Source organism: Microcaecilia unicolor, chromosome 5 (genome assembly GCF_901765095.1).
Source record: "Microcaecilia unicolor chromosome 5, aMicUni1.1, whole genome shotgun sequence".
Classification (NCBI taxonomy): Eukaryota; Metazoa; Chordata; class Amphibia; order Gymnophiona; family Siphonopidae; genus Microcaecilia; species Microcaecilia unicolor.
Window position 1 is genome coordinate 152,165,561 of NC_044035.1, and position 23,945 is coordinate 152,189,505.

General features: G+C 45.3%; 1 protein-coding gene across 6 annotated transcripts in view; it reads left to right on the forward strand.

The window, feature by feature from the left end:
• NFKB2 (nuclear factor kappa B subunit 2) overlaps positions 1 to 23,945 on the forward strand; it is a 130,661-nt gene that overhangs the window by 56,285 nt on the left and 50,431 nt on the right. For all 6 annotated transcript variants that reach the window (XM_030203430.1, XM_030203428.1, XM_030203432.1 and 3 more), the window contains 5 exons: positions 5,707 to 5,776; positions 9,312 to 9,352; positions 10,028 to 10,126; positions 11,959 to 12,110; positions 23,399 to 23,511. In XM_030203430.1, the coding sequence (XP_030059290.1) occupies positions 5,707 to 5,776; positions 9,312 to 9,352; positions 10,028 to 10,126; positions 11,959 to 12,110; positions 23,399 to 23,511 (475 nt within the window). The remainder of the gene's footprint in view (positions 1 to 5,706; positions 5,777 to 9,311; positions 9,353 to 10,027; positions 10,127 to 11,958; positions 12,111 to 23,398; positions 23,512 to 23,945) is intronic.

A 23,945-nucleotide genomic window follows, 5' to 3' on the forward strand; every position in this document is an offset into this window, starting at 1 on the left:
GGGCTGGCTACCAGACAATTGCCCTGTGCCTCCGTGCCACAGGGGCCCTAAGCCTGCCTCAGTCAGAAGGAGGAATAGCTTGAAGGTGAGCTTTGAAGCTTCCTCCCCAGTTTCTGCCCTGGGCTCCTGCATGACTAATACCAGTCCTGGGCAGACGTGGAGGGGCCTAATTGAACGCAAACGCCTGTCTCCATGGGCGTTTATCTCCCAGAACGGGTCCGTGAAGGGGCGGGCCGAACCGTATTTTTGAAAAAATGGACGTTTTTGAGCTGGGCATTTTTAGTTTCCATTATCACTAAAAAAACCAAATGCCCAGCTCAAAAAGTCCTAATCCGAGCCATTTGGTTGTGGGAGGGGCCAGGATTCGTAGTACACTGGCCCCCCTGATATGCTAGGACACCAACTGGGCACCCTAGGTCAGTGCGGTGGACTTCAGAAAAAGCTCCCACATGCATAGCTCCCTTACCACGGGTGCTGAGCTCCCAACCCCCCTCCCCCAAAACCCACTACCCACAAATGTACAACACTACCATAGCTCTTAGGGGTGAAGGGGGCACCTACATGTGGGTACAGTGGGTTTTGGAGGCCTCCCATTTACCAGCACAAGTGTTACAGGTGGGGGGGGGGGGGGGGGGGATGGGCCTGAGGCCACCTGGCTGAAGTGCACTGCGGTACCCACTAAAAGTGCTCCAGGGACCTGCATACACGCAGGCCTCTAGGACTTGTTGCTGCTGTATAACATTGGCACACCAGTTGACAGCTGAATAATCTCTCCGAAAATGTCCTTTATTGGAATAACCGCGTTTACTCACAGTTAACTGCAGATCAGAGGTTGTGCCCCACTGGCAACGAGTCTCCCTGGTACTGAGATTAGCAGTAGGTCAGAGCTGGCAGAATGCTGTACAATGCCCTCTTTCAGCCACATTCAAGGTAAGAACTAAGTTCTCTAACGGGGCTAACACAGGAAAGGGAACTAAAACTGGCTTACAAAAATGGCCACTACCGCATGGACTACAACAGGAACCACAACAGGGCACACTCTGACCCAGTAGGCAGGTGGAAAAGTACCATGGAGAAGAGCCTACCAACTACCAACATCGTGAGACTGTAACACAAGCTAATGAAATCACGGAGCCCAATACCCTACACCCACCACAATGCAATGCTGATGTGACCCTGTACTGCACCCGAGAGCCACAAACAAACCTTTTCCGTAGATGGGAAGACGGTAGAACTAGAGGACATGAAATGAGATTGAAGGGGGGCAGACTCAAGAAAAATGTTGGGAAGTATTTTTTCACAGAGAGAGTGGTGGATACTTGGAATGCCCAACCGCGGGAGGTGGTGGAGAGGAAAACGGTAACGGAATTCAAACATGCGTGGGATAAACATAAAGGAATCCTGTTCCGAGAGAATGGATCCTCAGAAGCTTAGCTGAGATTGGGTGGCAGAGCCGGTGGTGGGAGGCGGGGCTGGTGGTTGGGAGGCGGGGATAGTGCTGGGCAGACTTATACGGTCTGTGCCCTGAAAATGACAGATACAAATCAAGGTAAGGTATACACAAAAAGTAGCACATATGAGTTTGTTTTGTTGGGCAGACTGGATGGACCATGCAGGTCTTTTTCTGCCGTCATCTACTATGTTACTATGCATATTCATTGGGGAGATCCTGAAAACTCAATTGGGTTGTGGCCCTTGAGGACCGAGATTGCCCACCCCTGCTGTAGAGGAAAGTAGATGTCCCCTTCCCTTTCTATAATAGACTCCATATAGGTGCTCTCTATGGGACTGCTTGCTGTGTGTCTGTGCCTGTCCTATAGCCAGAAAACGCCGGACTCTAGAGTAACTGCTGCCTCGCTCATTCTCGTGCCTGTGTCACTGAGCAGTTGTACAGCTCTCTGGTTCTTGGCCCCATGATGTGCAGCTTTCTTTAATTTTAACCTTATGTAACCTGTTATTCACATGTTTACAGTGCCCAGAGACTTCAGAGCTCATTCCCTAGCACAGGGAGGACTTCAGGGTAGTGGTTTTGGCGATATCTGTGCTTTGTCGCTGGTTTTCCTTGGAGGGATCCCTGACTGGATGTTGCTAGAGAGAGTTGAAGGTGGGCTTTTCCAGGGGGAGAGGTAAATGAGGGACAAGTGTGTCTGCGGAGAAGAGCCAGGGTTGGGGGTGAAGGGCTCCATGTCAGAAGCCTGTATTTCCACTATTGATGCCGCTTTGCGTCTTTAGCGGGTATTTTTGGAAGGGGTGCTGGGCACAGATGAAAATGCTTTTCTCCCTGAGAAACCCACCCTCATCTCTTCAGAGGGAAGAAGAAGGGGGAGTTTAGTGAGGTCCAGGATCTTTTAAAATGAATTTACGCCAGCCTAGTGGCTCAAGTGATAAGTGCTGTGCTCTGACATGTGTAAGGGTCGTCTGCTTCCTAGGTCGGCCTGGAGGTGCTGTGGAAGTGCTGCTCATCCCCTGGGAAGAAGGAGAAGAGAGCCCTGGGCTTTGCTGAAGGGTCAGCTGGTGGCCAGATTCAGATCCCATGATTGCAGAGAGCTCAGTGCAGGTCAATCATTGTAGCGACCAGACCAGTGGTTCCCCAACCTGTCGAGTTTTCAGGATTTCCACAATGCATGCAAATCTCTCTCATGAATATTTACTGTGGATATCCTGAAAGCCCGAGTGGTTGGGATGCCTCTAGGCCAAGGTTTGGGAACTACTGGACCAGACTAAAGTAAGCTGGGAGGGGATATATAAAATGCAGCTTATTGTGAATAAAGGCACATTTTGCCAGGTCCCAGCCCTGGTTCCAGATGAACTGCAAACACGGAGGAGCAAAAAATACAATTTCCTGTTTCTCTAAGAGTTTCTATGTCCCTTCTGCTTGACTGCATGCAGTGTTTACGTTTTGCTGACATGAGGTATGGTGCTAAGCCAGTCCTGTGCTGTTATAAGCATTTAGAATAAAGTGATAGTGTACCTGTGAAATGTCTGCTCCTCTGGCTTAGTGGTGGAGCCTTTGAGGAGCCTGAGGGTTCACTGTGCAATGCCTGAGGCTGACAATTTCAAATTCTGGGCTGCAGCCAGCAAACATGATCAGTGTGTGTTGTGGGGAAACCTCACATTCATGGGATATTTTTATTAAGTTGTTTCTGTGCAGTGACCTGTTATAAAACCTTGACTGCTGTAAAATATTGCATGTTGATAGGATGGTTTGTATCTCGTTGGTAGGCATGTGCAGGGGCGGAGTTTGAGAGTGGGAGTGGAGTTTGCAAGTCTTAGAATACACTAATTTACATGTTTACTTAAATAATCTAAGCCTGGATGTTTGTACCTGATCGAGAGCAGGTGTAAACTGTCCTTGCTTTCAAGGTAGGTGTGATTTCTGCTGCTTTCTCTAGTATTTTATAAAAGCACATGGGTGCCTATGTGCCTTTATAAAATAGCACCCAGTTAGGGCCTACTGCCCTCTTAGTCTCTTTATAAAATTTACCTCTTAGTGGCTGCCATGAGATCCTGATGGTGACTTTTGATGAGCTAATATTGAGTAATGTTAGCAATATTGTTTTCCCCATGAGCAGCGCAGTGTGTTGCAGCAATGTATCCAGGATTTTTTCACGCAACCTCTTTCAGACAGTTTTATCAGCATTCTCCCTCCTGCCCTCCGCCGCTGAGGGCAGAATGGAGAATGCACAACTGTCTGACATCTCTTACGTCCCTTCCCGGCAAAGCTCTGCCATCCCCAATGCTTCTCCCTATGCGTGCCTCCCTCCTACGTGCGCTTTCAAATCACCTCTGCTTCAGTGCAGTGGCAACGGTGGCACTCATAGATCGCCTGCATCGGGACTTTCTCTTACTCTGAACTGCCCTACCCCTTCTGATGCGACGTCCTGTAAAGGGCGGGACAGTCCAGAGTAAGAGAGAGTCCCAGTGCAGGCACAGGCAGCCTGTGAGTGCCATTGCACTGGAGCAGAGGTGATTTGAAGGCATGCGTTGGGGGTGGGGAGGGGGGAATTGCAGAGCTTTGCCAGGACGGAAAGTAAGAGATGTCAGACAGTTTATCTGTATTCTCCCTCCTGCAATCTGCGGCAGAGGGCAGGAGGGAAAATACAGATAAACTGTCTGAAAGAGGGTGCGTACACAACACACACACTTTGAATTGATACGCCACTGGTGTGTAGGATATTCGATGGAGTACCCAGAAGGCAACAACTTGCTAGTGTAAAAAGGATTCTGTTCTAGTTCAGCCGGGAAAGCTTTGGGTTGAAGCCATAAGTTATTCTTGGCTCAATGTGCAAAGGATTTATGCTCCCAATTTTGAGAGGTATGCTCCTAAATTTGGCCTCTCTGAAAATTTAGGGCTGAGTGCAGCCTAAACTCTTAAATTTAGGAGCATAAAATGTGGATGGCAACAGGGATGGATTTAGGGTGGGGAAAATATAGTTAGGAGCTTAGCACTGATTATCAGCACCAGCCTCATAAATTACGCAAATGAATGTCAGGCCTAAATTTATAAGCATGCGAGTCGATATTCAAAGTGATTTAAGTGGCCAGGAGAGGCTCCTGGCCTGTTCGATTGCTTGTGCAGAGCTATCCACTGAATATGAGCACCCACAGTTAAACTGAAAACCGGCTGTTTTGTGGGCTTTCTGGGGGCAGAGTCGGTTAAGTGTCAATATTCAGCACTTAACTGCCTAAATTAAGTGATCATATCAGACCGCATAAAGGGGGTCTTTTACTAAGCCAAGGTAGCATTTTTAGCTCACGGTAAAAATCCGCTGGTGGTAAATGTCAAGACACCCATAGGAATATAATGAGCGTCTTGGTGTTTACATCCAGCTGATTTCTACTCTGAGCTAAAAACGCTACCGAGGCGTAGTAAAGGACCCCCAGAATTCAGTCCTGTATTTATGCAATTTCATACCGTTAAGTTTTGAATATTGCACTTAGCTACACAAATCCAGTTATTCAGTGCTGGTGCCTGGACAATGGCTGAATATTTACTCTATAACTTTAAGCTCCTAAGTTAAGTTGAATTTTCAGCTGAAAACTTAGGCCCCTATGTTTGTCTGAAAATAAAGCATATATTTTAGGAGCATAACTTAGGAGCAGCTTTTTTTTAAGTGTTGGGCCCAGTGTTCCTAAGAAAAGAGATGGATCAGGAGAGATATGATTGAGGTCTTCAAAATCCTGAGTGGTGTAGAACGAGTAGAAGTAAATCGAATTTTTACTCATTCCAAAAGTACAAAGACTAGGGGACAGTTGAGGAAGTTACATGGAAATACTTTTAAAACAAATAGGAGGAAATATTTTTTTCACTCAACGAATAGTTAAGCTGTGGAACTTATTGCCAGAGGATGTAGTAACAGCAGTTAGCCTATCTGGGTTTAAAAAAGTATTGGACAAATTCCTGGAGGAAAAGTCTATAGTCTGCTATTGAGACAGACATGGGGAAGCAACTGCTTGCCCCGGGACTGGTAGCATGGAATGTGGCTGCTAATGGGGTTTCTGCCAGGTACTTGTAATCTGGTTTGGCTACTGTTTAGAAACAGGATACTGGACTAGATGGACCATTGGTCTGACTCAGTATGGCTACTCTTATGTTCTTACGTAAGATTGATGGTTGGTATAGCGAAGCTGTGCTACTGAAGGCTTCTGCAATGAATCTGCTAGTCACAAAAATCTTTCTTCTACCTGTCATTTTTTTTTCTTTAGAGCCTGGATGGTCTTGGCTATGATGACTTACAGTTCATGATGGATGGGAAGTATCCTGTGATGGAGACCAGTAAGTGACACTGAAGATATTTTGATAGTCAGATCCCTGTCTCTGTGAGGGAAAAGGGGAAAGGACAGGAATTCTCCAGCCCATCTCATGATAATAGATTAAATGAATGAAGCCTAGAGCAGTACTCACCCTCTCAGCCCTCATCTGTCCTCCACTTTTTTTTTCAGTGTTTATGGTTTCTTTCCTATTGTATTTTGTAGTTCTTTTATTTGCGTTTTGTGTTTATTTGTAAACTGCTGTGATCTGTCCGTCAGGTTCAGCGGTATATCAAGTTTGGAACAAATAAATAAAATATATAAATTTGGGGTGGTATTTGGGGGAAGGGAGCAAGTCAAAATGGCATTTTCGCATGTCATACCCTTTTCTCCCTCCTCTCCCCCACTTTTAAACTAACATGATAATTGATAGCTTCATTCAACAAATCCTTTTGTATGGGAGTGTTCAGTATTCTCTACAGGATTGGTCAGAATTTTTATTATAAATCCTCAAGGTCCAGTCTATAATCACAAACTTCATATTCCCTAACAATGGAGCTATCCTTCTTAGAACTTGCCATACAAACATATTCAAATTGTGATTAACATCTCATGAACAGCACAAGCTCTTTCCACTTCTAGACACTTTGTTTAAAACGGACAAGTTTTAGTTTGTGTGGTGTCTCTATAGGATGCGTAGACCACAGTCCTTTAAATTTTTATTTTGGGTGACAAGGGCTGCCCTTTGGCAGCCCTTATCCCAGATCCGGCTTTCAAACAGGCCAGACACTTTGCAAAATGACATTCAAAACCTATACAGGAAAAACCTACCAAACCATAACAGCCCTGACCAACCTATGAAAAGACAGTGTTATAAATATTAGACTGGGCCCTAGAACACCAGTAAACCTGTACTGGGAAACTGGAACAAGCTGGACTGTTACAGAGTCCTACACAGACACTACATTTTAGGAGAATCCTTCACCTCAGTCAGACATGTAGAACACGGACAGACCCTCACCTGATACAAAATAGGTGACCATAAAAAACATGCAGACAAAAACTGAAACGGAGACGCCCAAGTAAGACTGTGTAAGCAGTGAAAATACTAAAATACCGTAAAAGAGACAGAAATGCATTTTCTCCTATACTCTGCTAAATACAAAAATAGAAAAGATGTACATTATCCAATGCGAACAAAGAACAGAATGGATCTCAGTCAGTGTTCAAAAACCAGAAAACTTAAACTTTTGTGGTTTCTGAACATTGACTGAAATCCATTATTTTCTTTGATTGCTGTGACCGATTGCTTCTCCTTTTCTGGAATGGACGCATTTCCCGAAGCAGACATACCAATCTTTTAAAAGAATCATACAAATATATTTTTTTCTTTTTTACTTTTGTTGGTTGGATACTTTTCTAATTGGGTTGGTTCCAGTCTGTTCCACTATTTATATCAGTCTTCTACATTTTTCAAGGTTTGCCTTTCCATTTTTTTTCTGTACATGTTTCTTTTTAAATGTTTCTTTTTTATATTTCTCTTTTCTGCCTCTATATCCACCCATATGTTAATTTTTTTTTACCCCTCATTCTCCCCTTCTCCCTCTCTAGTACTTAGAAGCATATAGGAATAAAATGGGCCCTGCTGCAGATAACGCGAGTTAATCTTTATTAAAAGCCCACCCTTAGACTTACAAAGATGAAATCTGAGATGCCAGACTCTGCATGCAGTGCAACACCAAATAGAAAGAAATGGATTTCCTCCTGTACAATGCAAAATAATGCCATCAGATGTAAATTCTCAAAACTGATACCTTTTTTGTTTGTTAATTTTGTTTTTCTAATCATCTTGTTTCCAGTCTCTGGTTCTGTTTCCCTACCTCTGTGCGCTTAACTACTTCCAGGACCTCCTGTTTATGCGCTATTTCTTTTCTTGCCTCCTTTTTTCTGCACTTCCTGCCCTACATCCGTCTTTAGCACTGATCTTTCAACTTTCTTCCATTTTTCTGCCTCCTTCCAAATCTATCTAGTTTTCCACCTCTTCCCCTCTTTTCAATCCATGTGCAGCATTTCACCCTTCTCCCTTCTTTTCCCTTCTATCCATGGGCAGCATGGCCCCCGTTCCTCTCCGTTCCCTTTTATCCATGTGTAGCAAGTCCCCCTCCTTCCCTTCCATCGATGTGCAGCATGTCCCCTCTCCTTTCCATCCATATGCAGAATGTCTCCCTCATCCTTCCATGTGCAGCATGTCTTCCTTCCCTCTTCCCTTCCCTTTCATGTGAGCATGTCCCCTCCTCTCCCTTCTATCCATATGCAGCATGTCCTCTCTCCTGTCCCTTCTATCCATATGCAGCATGTCCCCCTCTCCCTTCCCTTTTATTTATGTGCAGCATGTCCCCCTTTCTTCTCCATTCCCTTTTATCCATGTGTAACATGTTCCCTTTCCCCTCTTCCCTTCATCCATATGCAGCACGTCCCCCTCTTCCCTTCCCTTCGTCCATATCAGCACGATGTCTTCCTCCCCTCCCCCCTTCCCATGCCTTCCATGTGTAGTATGTCCCCTCTCTTCTCCCTTCTATCCATATGCAGCATGTCCCCCTCTCCCTTCCCTTTTATTCATGTGCAGCATGTCCTCCTCTCCTTTCCTCTCCTCTCCTCTCCCTTCCCTTCTGTCGATGGGCAGCTTCTCCCCTTTCCTCTCCCTTCCCTTCTCTTCATAAAAGTGCAGCTTCTTCCCTTGCCCCTGTGGGTCCATCATAACTTCCTTCACTGTCTGTCTTCCCTCCCTCCCTCCTTCCTTGTGGGCCCTACAAACTTAGAGTTTGCCGGCATTGTGGGCGGTGATTACAACAGCCTCCCTCCAGTGGCTCCAAGGCTTTCTCTCTGCTGCATCCTTCCTACACGGCAACAGGAAGTTGCAACAGAGGGAAGGACCCCAGGGCTGACGGAGAGAGCCTGTTGTAATTGCTACCAGGCTGGCAGTGCTGGTGAACTCTGTAAGCTTGTAGGGCCTGTTGAGGGGAGGGAGGTAGGAAATGAGATGCGCAGATTTGGCACTAGCTTTCACTGGGGGTGCAAATAAATTTTCATTTTTTTTTTGGGGGGGGGGGGGAGGACATTTGCACCCCCATAGTGACACTTATGGTATAGAGATGTGATCTGGTAAGGACTGCTAATCCTTGTAGGGCGGTAGAGGTGGTTCCAGCCTCCTCTTTCAGCTGAAACAGTGTATAGAGGTCCTGTGCACACTGGGGAGCCGTGGCAGTGCATGCAGAGGTGGGTCCGGGAATCCCAGTGATGTGGCTAAGTTTAGCATGTGTGCAGTCTGAGACTTACTAAAATCCCTCCCCCCCCCATCATAGGAAAATCCAAGCGGGTATTGAAAAAGTCCACAGCAGCCATGTTCTTAGTCATCATGTGATGCTGAGAGTTCAGTAGAGACAAACCAATAATAACGAAAGAAGATAGTCACAATTAGATTAGAATATGAACAGTAGTAATTTCCTTATGCAGCTGTGTGCTCGCCTTCCATTCACTCGCTTTTCTCTTTTTGCTTTCAGCCGAAGGACCCTATCTCTTGATTATTGAACAGCCAAAACAGGTATGTGGGCCTCAGGCACGGAGGGAGATGCTACTTGCTCAGACTGGAATACCCAGTCATGCTTCATTGTTAGTGCTGCGGTGTTACTCTTTCCAGGAGAGGCTGGGACACTCCAATACCTTTCTCTAGAGCAGGGGTTCTCAACCCAGTCCTCTGGACACATCCAGCCAGTCAGGTTTATGCTTGAGACAGATTTGCATACAGTGGATGTAGTGATTGCAAATTTATCTCATTCTTGTTCATTGTGGATATCCTAAAAATCTGACTGGCTAGGTGTGTCCCAAGGACTGGGTTGAGAACCCCTGCTCTAGAGTGACTCCAGCAGGCAGAAGATGAGATTAACCCATTCCTATCACATTCCCTTTAATGCCACCTGCAGGTAGTGCTGCATGAACTGCAGCTGCTAGATTTATTTCCTACAGCACCTGCGAGGTAGAGGCTGGTCCTGCAGGATCTGGTAGCTGCCTGATAGCCAGCAATTTCTACAGGGAGAGGCTGGGACTCAGAGCCTGCATCTTCTGTAGTCTTCTTTATAGTGCTTAGAAGAACACTCACAGTGCAAGGTCTTGGCTGGCTAGTGCTCTGCAGAGATCAGAGTAGCTCATTACCTGTATCTGTTTGATCTCTCATGGAGATGCGAATTGCATTTAACCTGAGATCCTTTTCTTCTTTCAGCGTGGCTTCCGCTTTCGGTATAGGTGCGAGGGACCGTCGCATGGTGGGCTACCGGGTGCATCCAGTGAGAAAGGGAGGAAGACGTTTCCCACTGTAAAGGTGAGCAGCCATGTACAACACCACCTTGGATGAATCTCTTCATAAAGGCGAATAATAAATATTCCAGTTTCACGTTCAGTTTCTGGCAAGCAGGTGTAGCTGTGTGTGCATGCATCTTGTATTGAAATAACGTAGGGTGCAGATCAGGAGTGATATACATTGGAAGAGCTGAGCTTTCCAGTGCTAGAATAGTGTGGAGGGTTGCAGGTCAGTATAAAATGCATTGGTGAAACTGGTGTGAGATGCACTGGGAGAGCTGAGTGTCATTATCGCAATAGTACAAGGTGCTGCAGGGCAGGGGTACCAGGTGCACAGGTGTGATGTATTTTTGAAAAGGTCAATAACAGAGAGGGGACATTAGCAGGTGGAGTTCTCATGAGCGGTGTGTACTGTGAGTGGTGTGTGTGTGTGGGTAGAGGTGGGGCGGATACAGACTTTTCTTGGCTCACGGCAGATGCTATGATTGTCCCCCATGTCCATTCATACATACACAGTCTGACTAATCCTGTCAAGGGGTACAGAATTCACAGTGGTTGGAGCAGTGTCAGTGCAGTGTGACTGGAACCTGCCACTGAACAATGGTGTTGGGAGAGCCATCCTATGTGCATACACATTTTGTAAAAAAAAAACCAAACTGCACACCATAACTTTAACCGCACTTAAGGCACATAATCCAGTACATTTTGTTTTCTGCCTTGGTGTCTGAAATATTTGTCTCCTGATTGCTGTTCATGGTCATTTTTTCTTGCAGGTTGTGTGTCTATTCCTCTTTCACCATCTCTTTCTGTCTCTCTGCCATTGATCTTTTTTACTGGTCACTTCCTTTCTGCATGCTGTTCACATTATTTTATCTCCTTCAGCCTTTCCATCTCTTACCTCTCATTCCTCTTGCTGCTTCTTAGCTCTTCATCACCCCCCTTACCAGCTTCTCATCCATCTTTCTTTTCCTGTGGGAGACGCCATGCCCCTCTCTCCCTCCCTTTTCCCTGTGCATTTCTTGCTTATGGACGAGATTGGGGGGGTGGAAGGGAAGTCCACAGGGACCTGGCTTCCTAATTTCATTTCTTTTCTCATGGCTCAAAGCATGGAGGAGCAGAAAGATTTATTTATTTATTTGTGACATTTATATCCCACATTATCCCAAACAAGTTTGAGTTCAATGTGGCTTACAATAAACACTGTAGGATACATAAGAAAGAATAATGCATAAGAAAGTAATTTGTTATAAGAATCTAATTTTACAATACAATATCATAAACATACTGGGATAGCTATGGATGTTTAACATTTAGAAAATCTATTATGAATGAGGTAATCAATAGAAATAAAACGTGGAAAAGAAAATAAGATGATACCTTTTTTATTGGACATAACTTAATACATTTCTTGATTAGTTTTCGAAGGTTGCTCTTCTTCGTCAGATCGGCAATAAGCAAATATTGGTAGATGACAGTATTTATGAGTGAAACATCAGAGCATTTCAGTGACAATCTATATGCATGGAGACAGGGGATGAGTGAAACATCAAAGCATGAATGAGAAATTGTATATGAAGCAAAGAGAAAGTTAATGTAAATAGAGTAATAACCAATTCAGGTAATAATTAATTGTTTGAGATATGGTTTCTTTGTGAGATAGATATACGGGAGGGGGACAGGGCTCCATAGCAATTGCTGTGGTTTCTGCCCTCACTCCCTTTCTCTTGTCCCCCACTCCTCCTGCATTTGCCACTGTGTGCAGAGGAGTGAGTGGGGCAGTGTTAAAGTGGGATAGTAAGTGGCACAATGAAAGTTATTTGCTAACTGCGGCTTCCTCCCTGTTTTCTGGCTCAGCTATTTAATTATGTCGGTATGGCTAAGATTGAAGTGGATCTTGTGACGCACACACAGCCCCCGAGAGTGCATGCACACAGCCTGGTGGGGAAGCAGTGCAATGAGGAGGGCACCTATGTGGTGACAGTGGGACCCAAGGACATGACAGCACGGTATGTAGTGTGAAGCATGGAGCGCCCTGCCCTGTGCCAGCTCACTTGAATTGTGAGGCTGTACCTTTCTCTCCACCCCACCCTCTACCACAGATTTTTCCAAGTTCAGTACTCTAGTGCCGCAAATGGGGCAGGTTAAGAACATAAGAATAGCCATATTGGGGCCAAACCCAGGATTCAACTAGCCCACTACCCTGCCCCCAGCAGTGTCCAATCCAGGTCACAAGTACCTGACAATCCCAAATTTTCCTCATATCTATCCTAATAGCAGATTATGGATTTTTCCTCCAGGAACTTGTCCAAATATTTTTTAAACACAGATATAGATAGTAACATAGTAGATGACGGTAGAAAAAGACCTGCACGGTCCATCCAGCCTGCCCAACAAGATAAACTCATATGTGCTACTTTTTGTGTATACCCTACTTTGATTTGTACCTGTCCTCTTCAGGGCACAGACCGTATAAGTCTGCCCAGCACTATCCCCGCCTCCCAACCACTGGCTCTGGCACAGACTGTATAAGTCTGCCCAGCACTATCCCCACCTCCCAACCACCAGCCCTGGCACAGACCGAATAAGTCTACCCAGCACTATCCCTGCCTCCCAACCACCAGCCCCGCCTCCCACCACCGGCTCTGGCACAGACCGTATAAGTCTGCGCAGCACTATCCCCGCCTCCCAGCCACCAGCCCCACCTCCCACCACCGGCTCTGCCACCTGATCTCGACTAAGCTCCTGAGGATCCATTCCTTCTGCACAGGATTCCTTTATGTTTATCCCACGCATGTTTGAATTCCGTTACTGTTTTCATTTCCACCACCTCCCGCGGGAGGGCATTCCAAGCATCCACCACTCTCTCCGTGAAAAAATACTTTCTGACATTTTTCTTGAGTCTGCCCCCCTTCAATCTCATTTCAGGTCCTCTCGTTCTACCGCCTTCGCATCTCCGGAAAAGGTTCGTTTGTGGATTAATACCTTTCATATATTTGAACGTCTGTATCATGTCACCCCTGTTTCTCCTTTCCTCCAGAGTATACACGTTTAGTTCAGCAAGTCTGTCCTCATACGTCTTGTAACGCAAATCCCATACCATTCTCGTAGCTTTTCTTTGCACCGCTTCAATTCTTTTTACATCCTTAGCAAGATACGGCCTCCAAAACTGAACACAATACTCCAGGTGGGACCTCACCAACGACTTATACAGGGGCATCAACACCCCCTTTCTTCTGCTGGTCACACCTCTCTCTATACAGCCTAACAACCTTCTTGCTATGGCCACCGCCTTGTCACACTGTTTCGTCGCCTTCAAATCCTCAGATACTATCACCCCAAGATCCCTCTCCCCGTCCGTACCTATCAGACTCTCCCCGTCTAACACATACGTCTGCCGTGAATTTCTATTCCCTAAGTGCATCACTTTGCATTTCTTGGCATTGAATTTTAATTGCCAAACCTTAGACCATTCTTCTAGCTTCCTCAGATCCTTTTTCATGTTTTCCACTCCTTCCCGGGTTTCCACTCTGTTACAGATCTTAGTATCATCTGCAAATAGGCAAACTACCTTCTAACTCTTCGGCAATGTCACTCACAAATATATTGAACAGAATCGGTCCCAGCACTGATCCCTGAGGCACTCCGAGCACTTTCCCTCCTCTGAGCGAATTCCATTCACCACCACCCTCTGGTGTCTGTCCGTCAACCAGTTCCTAATCCAGTTCACCACTTCGGGTCCTATCTTCAGCCCATCCAGTTTATTTAAGAGCCTCCTGTGGGGAACTGTTTCAAAAGCTTTGCTGAAATCCATAGCTCGTCCCTGATTCAATTCTCCTTATTATTCTCAGAGGTGTAGGTTCATGTCTCCCACTCACTCTGCTCAAGCTTCCCAGGCCCAATGTCCCAGCTCTTGCCAGCCACACCCACAGAAGCCCTTGTTGGCTCCCCAGTCGAAACAGGGCACGGTCTTTGGCTCCAGAAGAGCATAGCCATATTCGAAGTAACCATCCCTGATGGCTTACTGGTAGGGGGGAGGCTGAATTTTTATCACCACAGATGACCCCTTGTAACCTCCAACCAGTGGGTTCTCCAAATTGTTCATCTCAGTTATGCACTGAATTGGCGTCAAAGACCACCAAATTGCCCACTGAGAGCGTCTTAGCTCTCAGCACAAGCAGGAACTACCAGGGGAAGAAGAGAAGGGAAGGGATTCTATTCCAGGTACTTCTTTGTGCCCAAGAAAATGGAAGGATTCCTGCCCATCCTAGAGCTGAGGGCTCTGAACAAATTCCTGGTCAAAGAAATGTTCAGGATGATTTCCCTGGGCGCCCTTTTCCCCATGATTCAGGAAAATGATTGGCTATGCTCTCTGGACTTTAAGGATGCTTATACCCACATTTCGATACTTCCCAGTCACAGGAGGTATCTCAGATTCCAGGTAGGGAAACACCATTACCAGTATTGCGTTCTTCCATTAGGCCTAACATGAGCTCCCAGAGTGTCCACCAAATGTCTAGTGGTAGTAGCAGCATATCTATGCAGACTGGGAGTGTATGTGTTTCCTACCTAGACGATTGGCTGGTCAAGAGTACATCACAGGAAAGAGTGACAGCATCAGTGCGACTATTCAGGTGTTAGAGCTACTGGCGTTTGTCATCAAGTACCCCAAGTCCCACCTGGAGTACATAGGAGCCCCGCTAGATACATTGCAAAATTGGGCTTTTCTTGCCCTGGAGAGAGTGGATACTTTATAACACTTGCCTTGCAGGTCTGCAATAGCATGCAGGTTTCAACTCTACAAATGTTGAGATTGATGGGTCAACAGTGCATGTCACTCCCATCGCACGTCTCCACTTGAGAGCAACCCAGTGGACCCTAGCTTCCCAGTGGTCTCAGGCGACAGGGAATCTAGCGAATGTCATTTGCATTCCCCCAGAGTTGGTTCACGCCCTGCTCTGGTGGACAATCCAATCCAGTTTGACTGTGGGGAGATGTGGTCTGCCCAGGAGGTTCAGTTACACATCCATTTGAAATGCTCTAAAGGCTTTCAGAGATTGACTGCAGAACCAAATTGTTCTAATTCAAACAGACAGCCAGGTTGCAATGTTTTACGTCAACAAGCAGGGGGGTACGGGGTTTTTATCCCTTGTGTCAGGAAGTAGTTAGCATGTGGCAGTGGGCTCTGCTTCACAGAATGGATCTCCAGGCAAGAACGAACTGCAACATGGGCGTAGACCGCAAGATCTTCTGAGAGTGGGGCACTCCCTTGGTGGATCTTTTTGCCACTTATCTCAACAACAAAGTCCCTCGGTTCTGCTCTGGCAGACTAGTTTCAGATGCTTTTCTTCTGCACTGGGGGGAAGGGCTCCTGTGAGCGTATCCTCCAATACCTCTTATAGAGAAGAAGACTTTGATGAAACTCAAGCAAGATCAGGGGACTATGATTTTGATCGCTTCTTACTGGCCAAGACAGATCTGGTTCCCTCTTTTTCTAGAGTTGCCCTCCAAAGATCTGTGGGGATTGGACTATTTTCTGACCCTCATCATGCAGAACGAGGGTTCCTTTCTGCATTCCAACCTCCAATTTCTGTTTCTCATGGTTTGGATTTTGAGAGCATAGAACTTTAACCCTTGGGCTTGCCTGAGGGTGTCTTTTGTGTCTTGCTGGCTTCCAGGAATGATTCTACTAAGAGGTGTTACTCTTTTAAGTAGAGGAGGTTTGCTGTATGGTATGAGGGCAAGGCCCTAGATCTTTTATTCTTCCCTTTACAAAAACTGCTTGAGTACCTCCTCCACCTTTCTGAGTCTGGTTTGAAAACCAGCTTTGTAAGGGTTCATCTCAGTGCAATTAGTGCTTATCACCTTGTAGGAGGCAAGTCCATCACTGTTCAGCCTCTAGTTGTTCGCTTCATGAGAAGTTTGTTGTTACTGAAATCCCCTACCAACCTCCCACTGTACCATGGGATCTCAATGTGGTCCTCACGCAGCTGATGAAAGCTCCTTTTGAGCCTCTGGATTCTTGTCATCTGAAGTATTTGACCTGGAATGTTGTGTGGTGGCGGTCCCTTCAGGCAGCAGGGTTAGTGAGCTCTAAACCCTGGTAGCTCATCCACTGTACATTAAATTTCATCACAACAGAGTAGTTCTCCACACGCACCCTAAATTCCTTCCTAAGGTAGTGTCAGAGTTCCATGTTAACCAGTCAATTGTTCTGCCAACATTTTTCCCAAAACCCCATGCCCATCCTGGAGAAAGTGTACTCCATACCTTAGACTGCAAGCAAGCCTTAGCCTATTTGGAGCGCTGTAAAGCCCATAGACAGTCCACCCAGCTTTTTGTTTCTTTTGACCCAAAGAGGATGGGGGTGGCCATCGGCAAACACACACTTGCAATCTGCTATCCAATTGGAATCTCCTTTGCTTATGCCCAGGCTGGGCTGACTCTTGAGGGCCATGTCATGGCTGACAACTTCAGAGCCATGGCTACATCGATGGCCCACTTGAGATCAGTCTCCTTAGAAGAGATTTGCAAGGCTGCAATGTGGTCAACTGTCCACACTTTCACGTCTCACTACTGCCTTGATCAAGATACCCAACGCGACAGTTGGTATGGGAAAGCAGTCCAGCAGAACTTGTTCAGTTCACTCCTAGGCCATGTTTTCTTTCTGTTTCAGTCTGCACCTATACAGCTAGTATGTCTATAGTTTCAGGCTAATTGAAAGTTTAGTCTTGACGCTTCAAGATTCGGTTATCCTAGCTTTCTTGTTTTCAGTGAGCCTGGTAGCTAGGGATTCCCTGATGTGAGAATATGAAGGCCTGCGTGTCCTCAGAGAACGCAAAGATACTTACCGAGGACAGCAGGCCAATTATTCTCACATACCCTCCCACCTCCACTAGGAGTTGAATTTAGTTGTATAATTTTTACTTTTGCTTTTTCACCTGACTGGGGCTCCCGCACTTGTGTGTTGGGGGGGGGGGGGGGGGGCGGGGAGGCACTAGGGCATGCGCGGTGGAATGCTGCTGGAAATTTCTGTAATACTCGCTAGTCAGCATCTGGCAGTGATCAGCATTTCTAAAAATGAGAACTCAGTGGACACAGAAGGTTCAACAGGAGCAGCTTTTTGCCTCCTCGAAGTCCGATGCATCGACTTCGGCGCTGAAAGTATCGACTTCCATGGCTGCTCAGACTTCAGCATCCACTGGGAGCATTCTGGCATCAAGGAGGTCTCCATCTGTCTCGATATTGGGCGTTGATAGCAGGCCCCGGGACCAGTCAGCATCAGATCCAGCACCAAGGATGCGCTCAGGTTTGAGATCATCCAAGGGATCAGGACCCTGTGCATGGGGGGAAGCAGTGTTAGTCCCCAGCATTTGCTGCTTGACTTTATCCAGACACTTACCTGGTCAGAGGAATGAATACCTCTGTTAACTGGTTAAATCCCAGCGCTGTTTAGTAAAACCTCTGGACCACCCCAGTATTACCCAGATAGTGCCAATGGCAGTCCCACTGGATTTTCAGTGATACTGTGCTGTACGTATGAAAATCCAGAGATAGCCTGCACACAACAAGTAAACTGGGCAGAAGCCTCTCCTACCTGATTTAATTGTTTTAAATATCTATCCCACCAGTTCTGTGGCTGCTTCATGCCTCTCACCATATCGCTTTACAATACATAAGTACATAAGAATTGCCATACTGGGAAAGACCAAAGGTCCATCAAGCCCAGCATCCTGTTTCCAACAGTGGCCAATCCAGGTCACAAATACCTGGCAAGATCACCAAAAAGTACAAAACATTTTATACTGCTTGCCCCCAAAATCGTGGATTTTCCCCAAGTCCATTTAATAATGGTCTATGGACTTTTCCTTTAGGAAGCCGTCCAAACCTTTTTTAAACTCCATTAAGCTAACTGCTTTTACCACATTCTCTGGCAATGAATTCCAGAGTTTAATTACACGTTGAGTGAAGAAACATTTTCTCCGATTCGTTTTAAATGTACTACATTGTAGCTTCATCGCATGCCCAATAGTCCTAGTATTTTTGGAAAGAGTAAACAGACACTTCACATCTGCCCATCCAACTACACTCATTATTTTATAGACCTCTATCATATATCCCCTCAGCCGCCTTTTCTCCAAGTTGAAGACCCCTAGCCGCTTTAGCCTTTCCTCATAGGGAAGTCGTCCCATCCCCTTTATCATTTTCATCGCCCTTCTCTGCACCTTTTCTAATTCCACTATATCTTTTTTGAGATGCGGTGACCAGAATTGAACACAATATTCAAGGTGCGGTCGCACCATGGAGCGATACAAATGCATTATAACATCCTCATTTTTGTTTTCCATTCCTTTCCTAATAATACCTAACATTCTTTTTGCTTTCTTAGCCGCAGCAACACACTGAGCAGAAGGTTTCAACATATCATCAACGACGACACCTAGATCCTTTCTTGGTTCGTGACTCCTAACGTGGAACCTTGCATGATGTAGCTATAATTCGGGTTCCTCTTTCCCACATGCATCACTTTGCACTTGCTGACATTAAACGTCATCTGCCATTTAGACGCCCAGTCTCCCAGTCTCGTAAGGTCCTCTTGTAATTTTTCACAATCCTCCCGCGATTTAATGACTTTGAATAACTTTGTGTCATCAGCAAATTTAATTACCTCATTAGTTACTCCCATCTCTAGGTCATTTATAAATAAGTTAAAAAGCAGCGGTCCCAGCACAGACCCCCGGGGAACCCCACTAACTACCCTTCTCCATTGAGAATACTGACCATTTAACCCTACTCTCTGTTTTCTCTCTTTTAACCAGTTTTTAATCCACAATAAAACTCTACCTCCTATCCCATGACTCTCCAATTTCCTCTGGAGTCTTTCATGAGGTACTTTGTCCAACGCCTTCTGAAAATCCAGATACACAATATCAACCGACTCACCTTTATCCACGTTTGTTCACCCGGTCAAAGAAATGTAGTAGATTGGTGAGGCAAGATTTTCCGTCACTAAATCCATGTTGACTTTGTCTCATTAATCCATGCTTTTGAATATGCTCTGTAATTTTGTTCTTAATAATAGTCTCTACCATTTTGCCCGGCACCGACGTCAGACTCACCGGTCTATAATTTCCCAGATCTCCTCTGGATCCTTTTTTAAAAATCTGTGTTACTTTGGCCACCCTCCAATCTTCCGGTACCACGCTCGATTTTAAGGATAAATTACATATTTCTAACAGTAGTTCTGCAAGCTCATTTTTCAGTTCTATCAGTACTCTGGGATGAATACCATCCGGTCCAGGAGATTTGCTACTCTTCAGTTTGTAGAACTGCCCCATTACATCCTCCAGGTTTACAGAGAATTCATTGTTTCTCCGACTCGTAAGCTTCGAATACCATTTCCGGCACCGGTATACCACCCAAATCTTCCTCGTTGAAGACCGAAGCAAAGAATTCATTTAATCTCTCCGCTACAGCTTTGTCTTCCCTGATTGCCCCTTTTACTCCTCAGTCATCTAGCGGTCCAACCGATTCTTCTGCTGGCTTCCTGCTTTTAATATACCTAAAAAAATTTTTACTATGTGTTTTTACCTCCAACGCAATCTTTTTTTCGAAGTCCCTCTTAGCCTTCCTTATCAGTGCTTTCCATTTGACTTGACATTCCTTATGCTGTTTCTTATTATTTTCAGTCGGTTCCTTCTTCCATTTTCTAAAGGATTTTCTTTTACCTCTTATAGCTTCCTTCACCTCACTTTTTAACTACACCGGCTGTCGTTTGGTCTTCCTTCCTCCTTTATTAATACATAGAATATACAGTGGGGGAAATAAGTATTTGATCCCTTGCTGATTTTGTAAGTTTGCCCACTGACAAAGACATGAGCAGCCCATAATTGAAGGGTAGGTTATTGGTAACAGTGAGAGATAGCACATCACAAATTAAATCCGGAAAATCACATTGTGGAAAGTATATGAATTTATTTGCATTCTGCAGAGGGAAATAAGTATTTGATCCCCCACCAACCAGTAAGAGATCTGGCCCCTACAGACCAGGTAGATGCTCCAAATCAACTCGTTACCTGCATGACAGACAGCTGTCGGCAATGGTCACCTGTATGAAAGACACCTGTCCACAGACTCAGTGAATCAGTCAGACTCTAACCTCTACAAAATGGCCAAGAGCAAGGAGCTGTCTAAGGATGTCAGGGACAAGATCATACACCTGCACAAGGCTGGAATGGGCTACAAAACCATCAGTAAGACGCTGGGCGAGAAGGAGACAACTGTTGGTGCCATAGTAAGAAAATGGAAGAAGTACAAAATGACTGTCAATCGACAAAGATCTGGGGCTCCACGCAAAATCTCACCTCGTGGGGTATCCTTGATCATGAGGAAGGTTAGAAATCAGCCTACAACTACAAGGGGGGAACTTGTCAATGATCTCAAGGCAGCTGGGACCACTGTCACCACGAAAACCATTGGTAACACATTACGACATAACGGATTGCAATCCTGCAGTGCCCGCAAGGTCCCCCTGCTCCGGAAGGCACATGTGACGGCCCGTCTGAAGTTTGCCAGTGAACACCTGGATGATGCCGAGAGTGATTGGGAGAAGGTGCTGTGGTCAGATGAGACAAAAATTGAGCTCTTTGGCATGAACTCAACTCGCCGTGTTTGGAGGAAGAGAAATGCTGCCTATGACCCAAAGAACACCGTCCCCACTGTCAAGCATGGAGGTGGAAATGTTATGTTTTGGGGGTGTTTCTCTGCTAAGGGCACAGGACTACTTCACCGCATCAATGGGAGAATGGATGGGGCCATGTACCGTACAATTCTGAGTGACAACCTCCTTCCCTCCGCCAGGGCCTTAAAAATGGGTCGTGGCTGGGTCTTCCAGCACGACAATGACCCAAAACATACAGCCAAGGCAACAAAGGAGTGGCTCAGGAAGAAGCACATTAGGGTCATGGAGTGGCCTAGCCAGTCACCAGACCTTAATCCCATTGAAAACTTATGGAGGGAGCTGAAGCTGCGAGTTGCCAAGCGACAGCCCAGAACTCTTAATGATTTAGAGATGATCTGCAAAGAGGAGTGGACCAAAATTCCTCCTGACATGTGTGCAAACCTCATCATCAACTACAGAAGACGTCTGACCGCTGTGCTTGCCAACAAGGGTTTTGCCACCAAGTATTAGGTCTTGTTTGCCAGAGGGATTAAATACTTATTTCCCTCTGCAGAATGCAAATAAATTCATATACTTTCCACAATGTGATTTTCCGGATTTAATTTGTGATGTGCTATCTCTCACTGTTACCAATAACCTACCCTTCAATTATGGGCTGCTCATGTCTTTGTCAGTGGGCAAACTTACAAAATCAGCAAGGGATCAAATACTTATTTCCCCCACTGTATTTGGCCTTGGCTTCCAGGATGGTGTTTTTGAACAGCATCCACGCTTGATGTAAACTTTTGACCCTCGCAGTCGCTCCTCTAAGTTTTTTTTTCACCGTTCTCATTTTATCATAGTATCCTTTTTTAAAGTTAAACGCTAACGTATTTGATTTCCTATGTATACTTACTTCAAAGCTAATATCAAATCCGATCATATTATGATCACTGTTATCAAGCGGCCCCAGCACCATTACCTCCCGTACCAGATCATGCGCTCCACTAAGGACTAGGTCTAGAATTTTTCCTTCTCTCGTCAGCTCCTGTACCAGCTGCTCCATAAAGCTGTCCTTGATTTCATCAAGGAATTTTACCTCCCTAGCGTGCCCCGATGTTACATTTATCCAGTCAATATCAGGGTAATTGAAATCACCCATTATTATTGTGTTGCCCAGTTTGTTTGCATCCCTAATTTCCTTTAACATTTCTGCATCCGTCTGTTCATTCTGGCCAGGCGGACGGTAGTACACTCCTATTACTATCCTTTTCCCCTTTACACATGGAATTTCAATCCACAGTGATTCCAAGAAGTGTTTTGTTTCCTGCAGAATTTTCAATCTATTTGATTCAAGGCTCTCGTTAATATACAATGCTACCCCTCCACCAATTCGATCCACCCTATCACTACGATATAATTTGTATCCTGGTATGACAGTGTCCTACTGGTTATCCTCCTTCCACCAGCTCTCAGAGATGCCTATTATATCTAATTTTTTCATTTAGTGCAATATATTCTAACTCTCCCATCTTATTTCTTAGGCTTCTGGCATTCACATATAGACATTTCAAACGATGTTTGTTGTTCCTATTTACATCATGCTCAGTACTTGACAGTATTAATTTGCAATTTTTGTCTGATTTCTATTTAAGGCCACCTGATCTACTATGGTCTCTTTTGCAACCTCACTAACAGGATACCCTATCTTCCCTGTTTTGGTGATATCTTTGGAAGATACCTTATCCCGAACAATGCGCTTTTGAGCGACTGTTGGCCTTCCCCCTGTTTCTAGTTTAAAAGCTGCTCTATCTCCTTTTTAATTGCCGATGCCAGCAGCCTGGTCCTCTTCTCTCGGAACTTCTCAGAAAGAAAGTTCAGTGGGACCTTTCCTCATTATAAAGTTTTGAATCTAAGGGGCCTTTTTTAAACAGGCTCTTTGAAGCTGACTCAGCAACCTGTGCAAGTATTCTACTTCCCCACACCTTAATTAACACTTAATTGAGGTTGCTGGATGAGCTACCTCTCCAGCAGCCAAGGAACAGAAAATAACTGCCTTTTAGAACAAGAGTTTTTGGCTGTTTAGTTTCTACCTCTAGAAAAGGTTTCAGTTTAAAACTATAGGAAAAATGCCTATTTCTAGAGAAAATTTCAGTTTAAAACTATGGGAAAAGTGTTTGTACTCTATGGCAATTAGTTAATGATGCTTGCTTTTCTCTCTCTCTCTCTCTTTCTCTCTTTATTCCCCCCTTAATACTAAACTAGGTCCTGCTTGCTTTTCCCTCTCTCTCTCTCTCTCTTTTTAATCCCCCTTAATACTAAACTAGATCCTGCTGTGCCTGCTAGATTCTATCTGTTAATGCTGTGGTACAAAGTTTTTAAAACTAAGTGGAAAAGCCTATGAAGATTAGTTGATAAAATTGCTTTTTATATTTTTATTTTGCCTAACGCTAACCTACAATTCCTCCTTTAAACCCCAATCTTTAAGTTCCCAAAGCACAAAGCAAAATAGCGTTCACTTACCAGAGAAATGTCCTCTTCTCTCGGAACTTCATCAGTCGTAATAGGGCCACAAAAGAAATGATATTTCTCTGTGTGTTGGTTTTATAATATAAACCTTGGCATCATCTCTCTCAGGTTTAACAACTTGGGCATACTGCATGTCACCAAGAAGAACCAGTCAGAAATCATGAAGAATAAGATGAAGGAGCAGTTACAGAAGGAGCACTTCCACAACCGTGCAGCATTGGGTATGTCTGGTGGGGGGAATGGGGATGCAGAATGCTGGGAGCACTTTCAGAGCCATGCAGTCCTTGGTTTGGGGAGGGAGGAATGAGGGTGCAGAATGCTGGGTATGAGTGAGCACGTTCAGAGTTGTGCAGCCCTTGGGAGGGCGGGGGATGGGAATGTAGAATGCCGGGTATAAAGGGAGCACATTTAGAACTGTGCAGCGCAGAGTATGGGGAGGCAAATAGGGGTGTAGGATGCTGGGTATGAAGGAGCATGTTCAGAGTTGTGCAGCGCTTGGTATGAGGGGGGGAGGAATGTGGGGTGTAGAATACTGGGTATGAGAGCACATTCAGAACTGTGCAGCCTTGGGTATGGGGGGGAAATGGGGGTGCAGAATCCTGGGGTAGCAGATTCAGAGCTATGCATCCTTGGGTTAGTAAGGAATGAGGGTGTA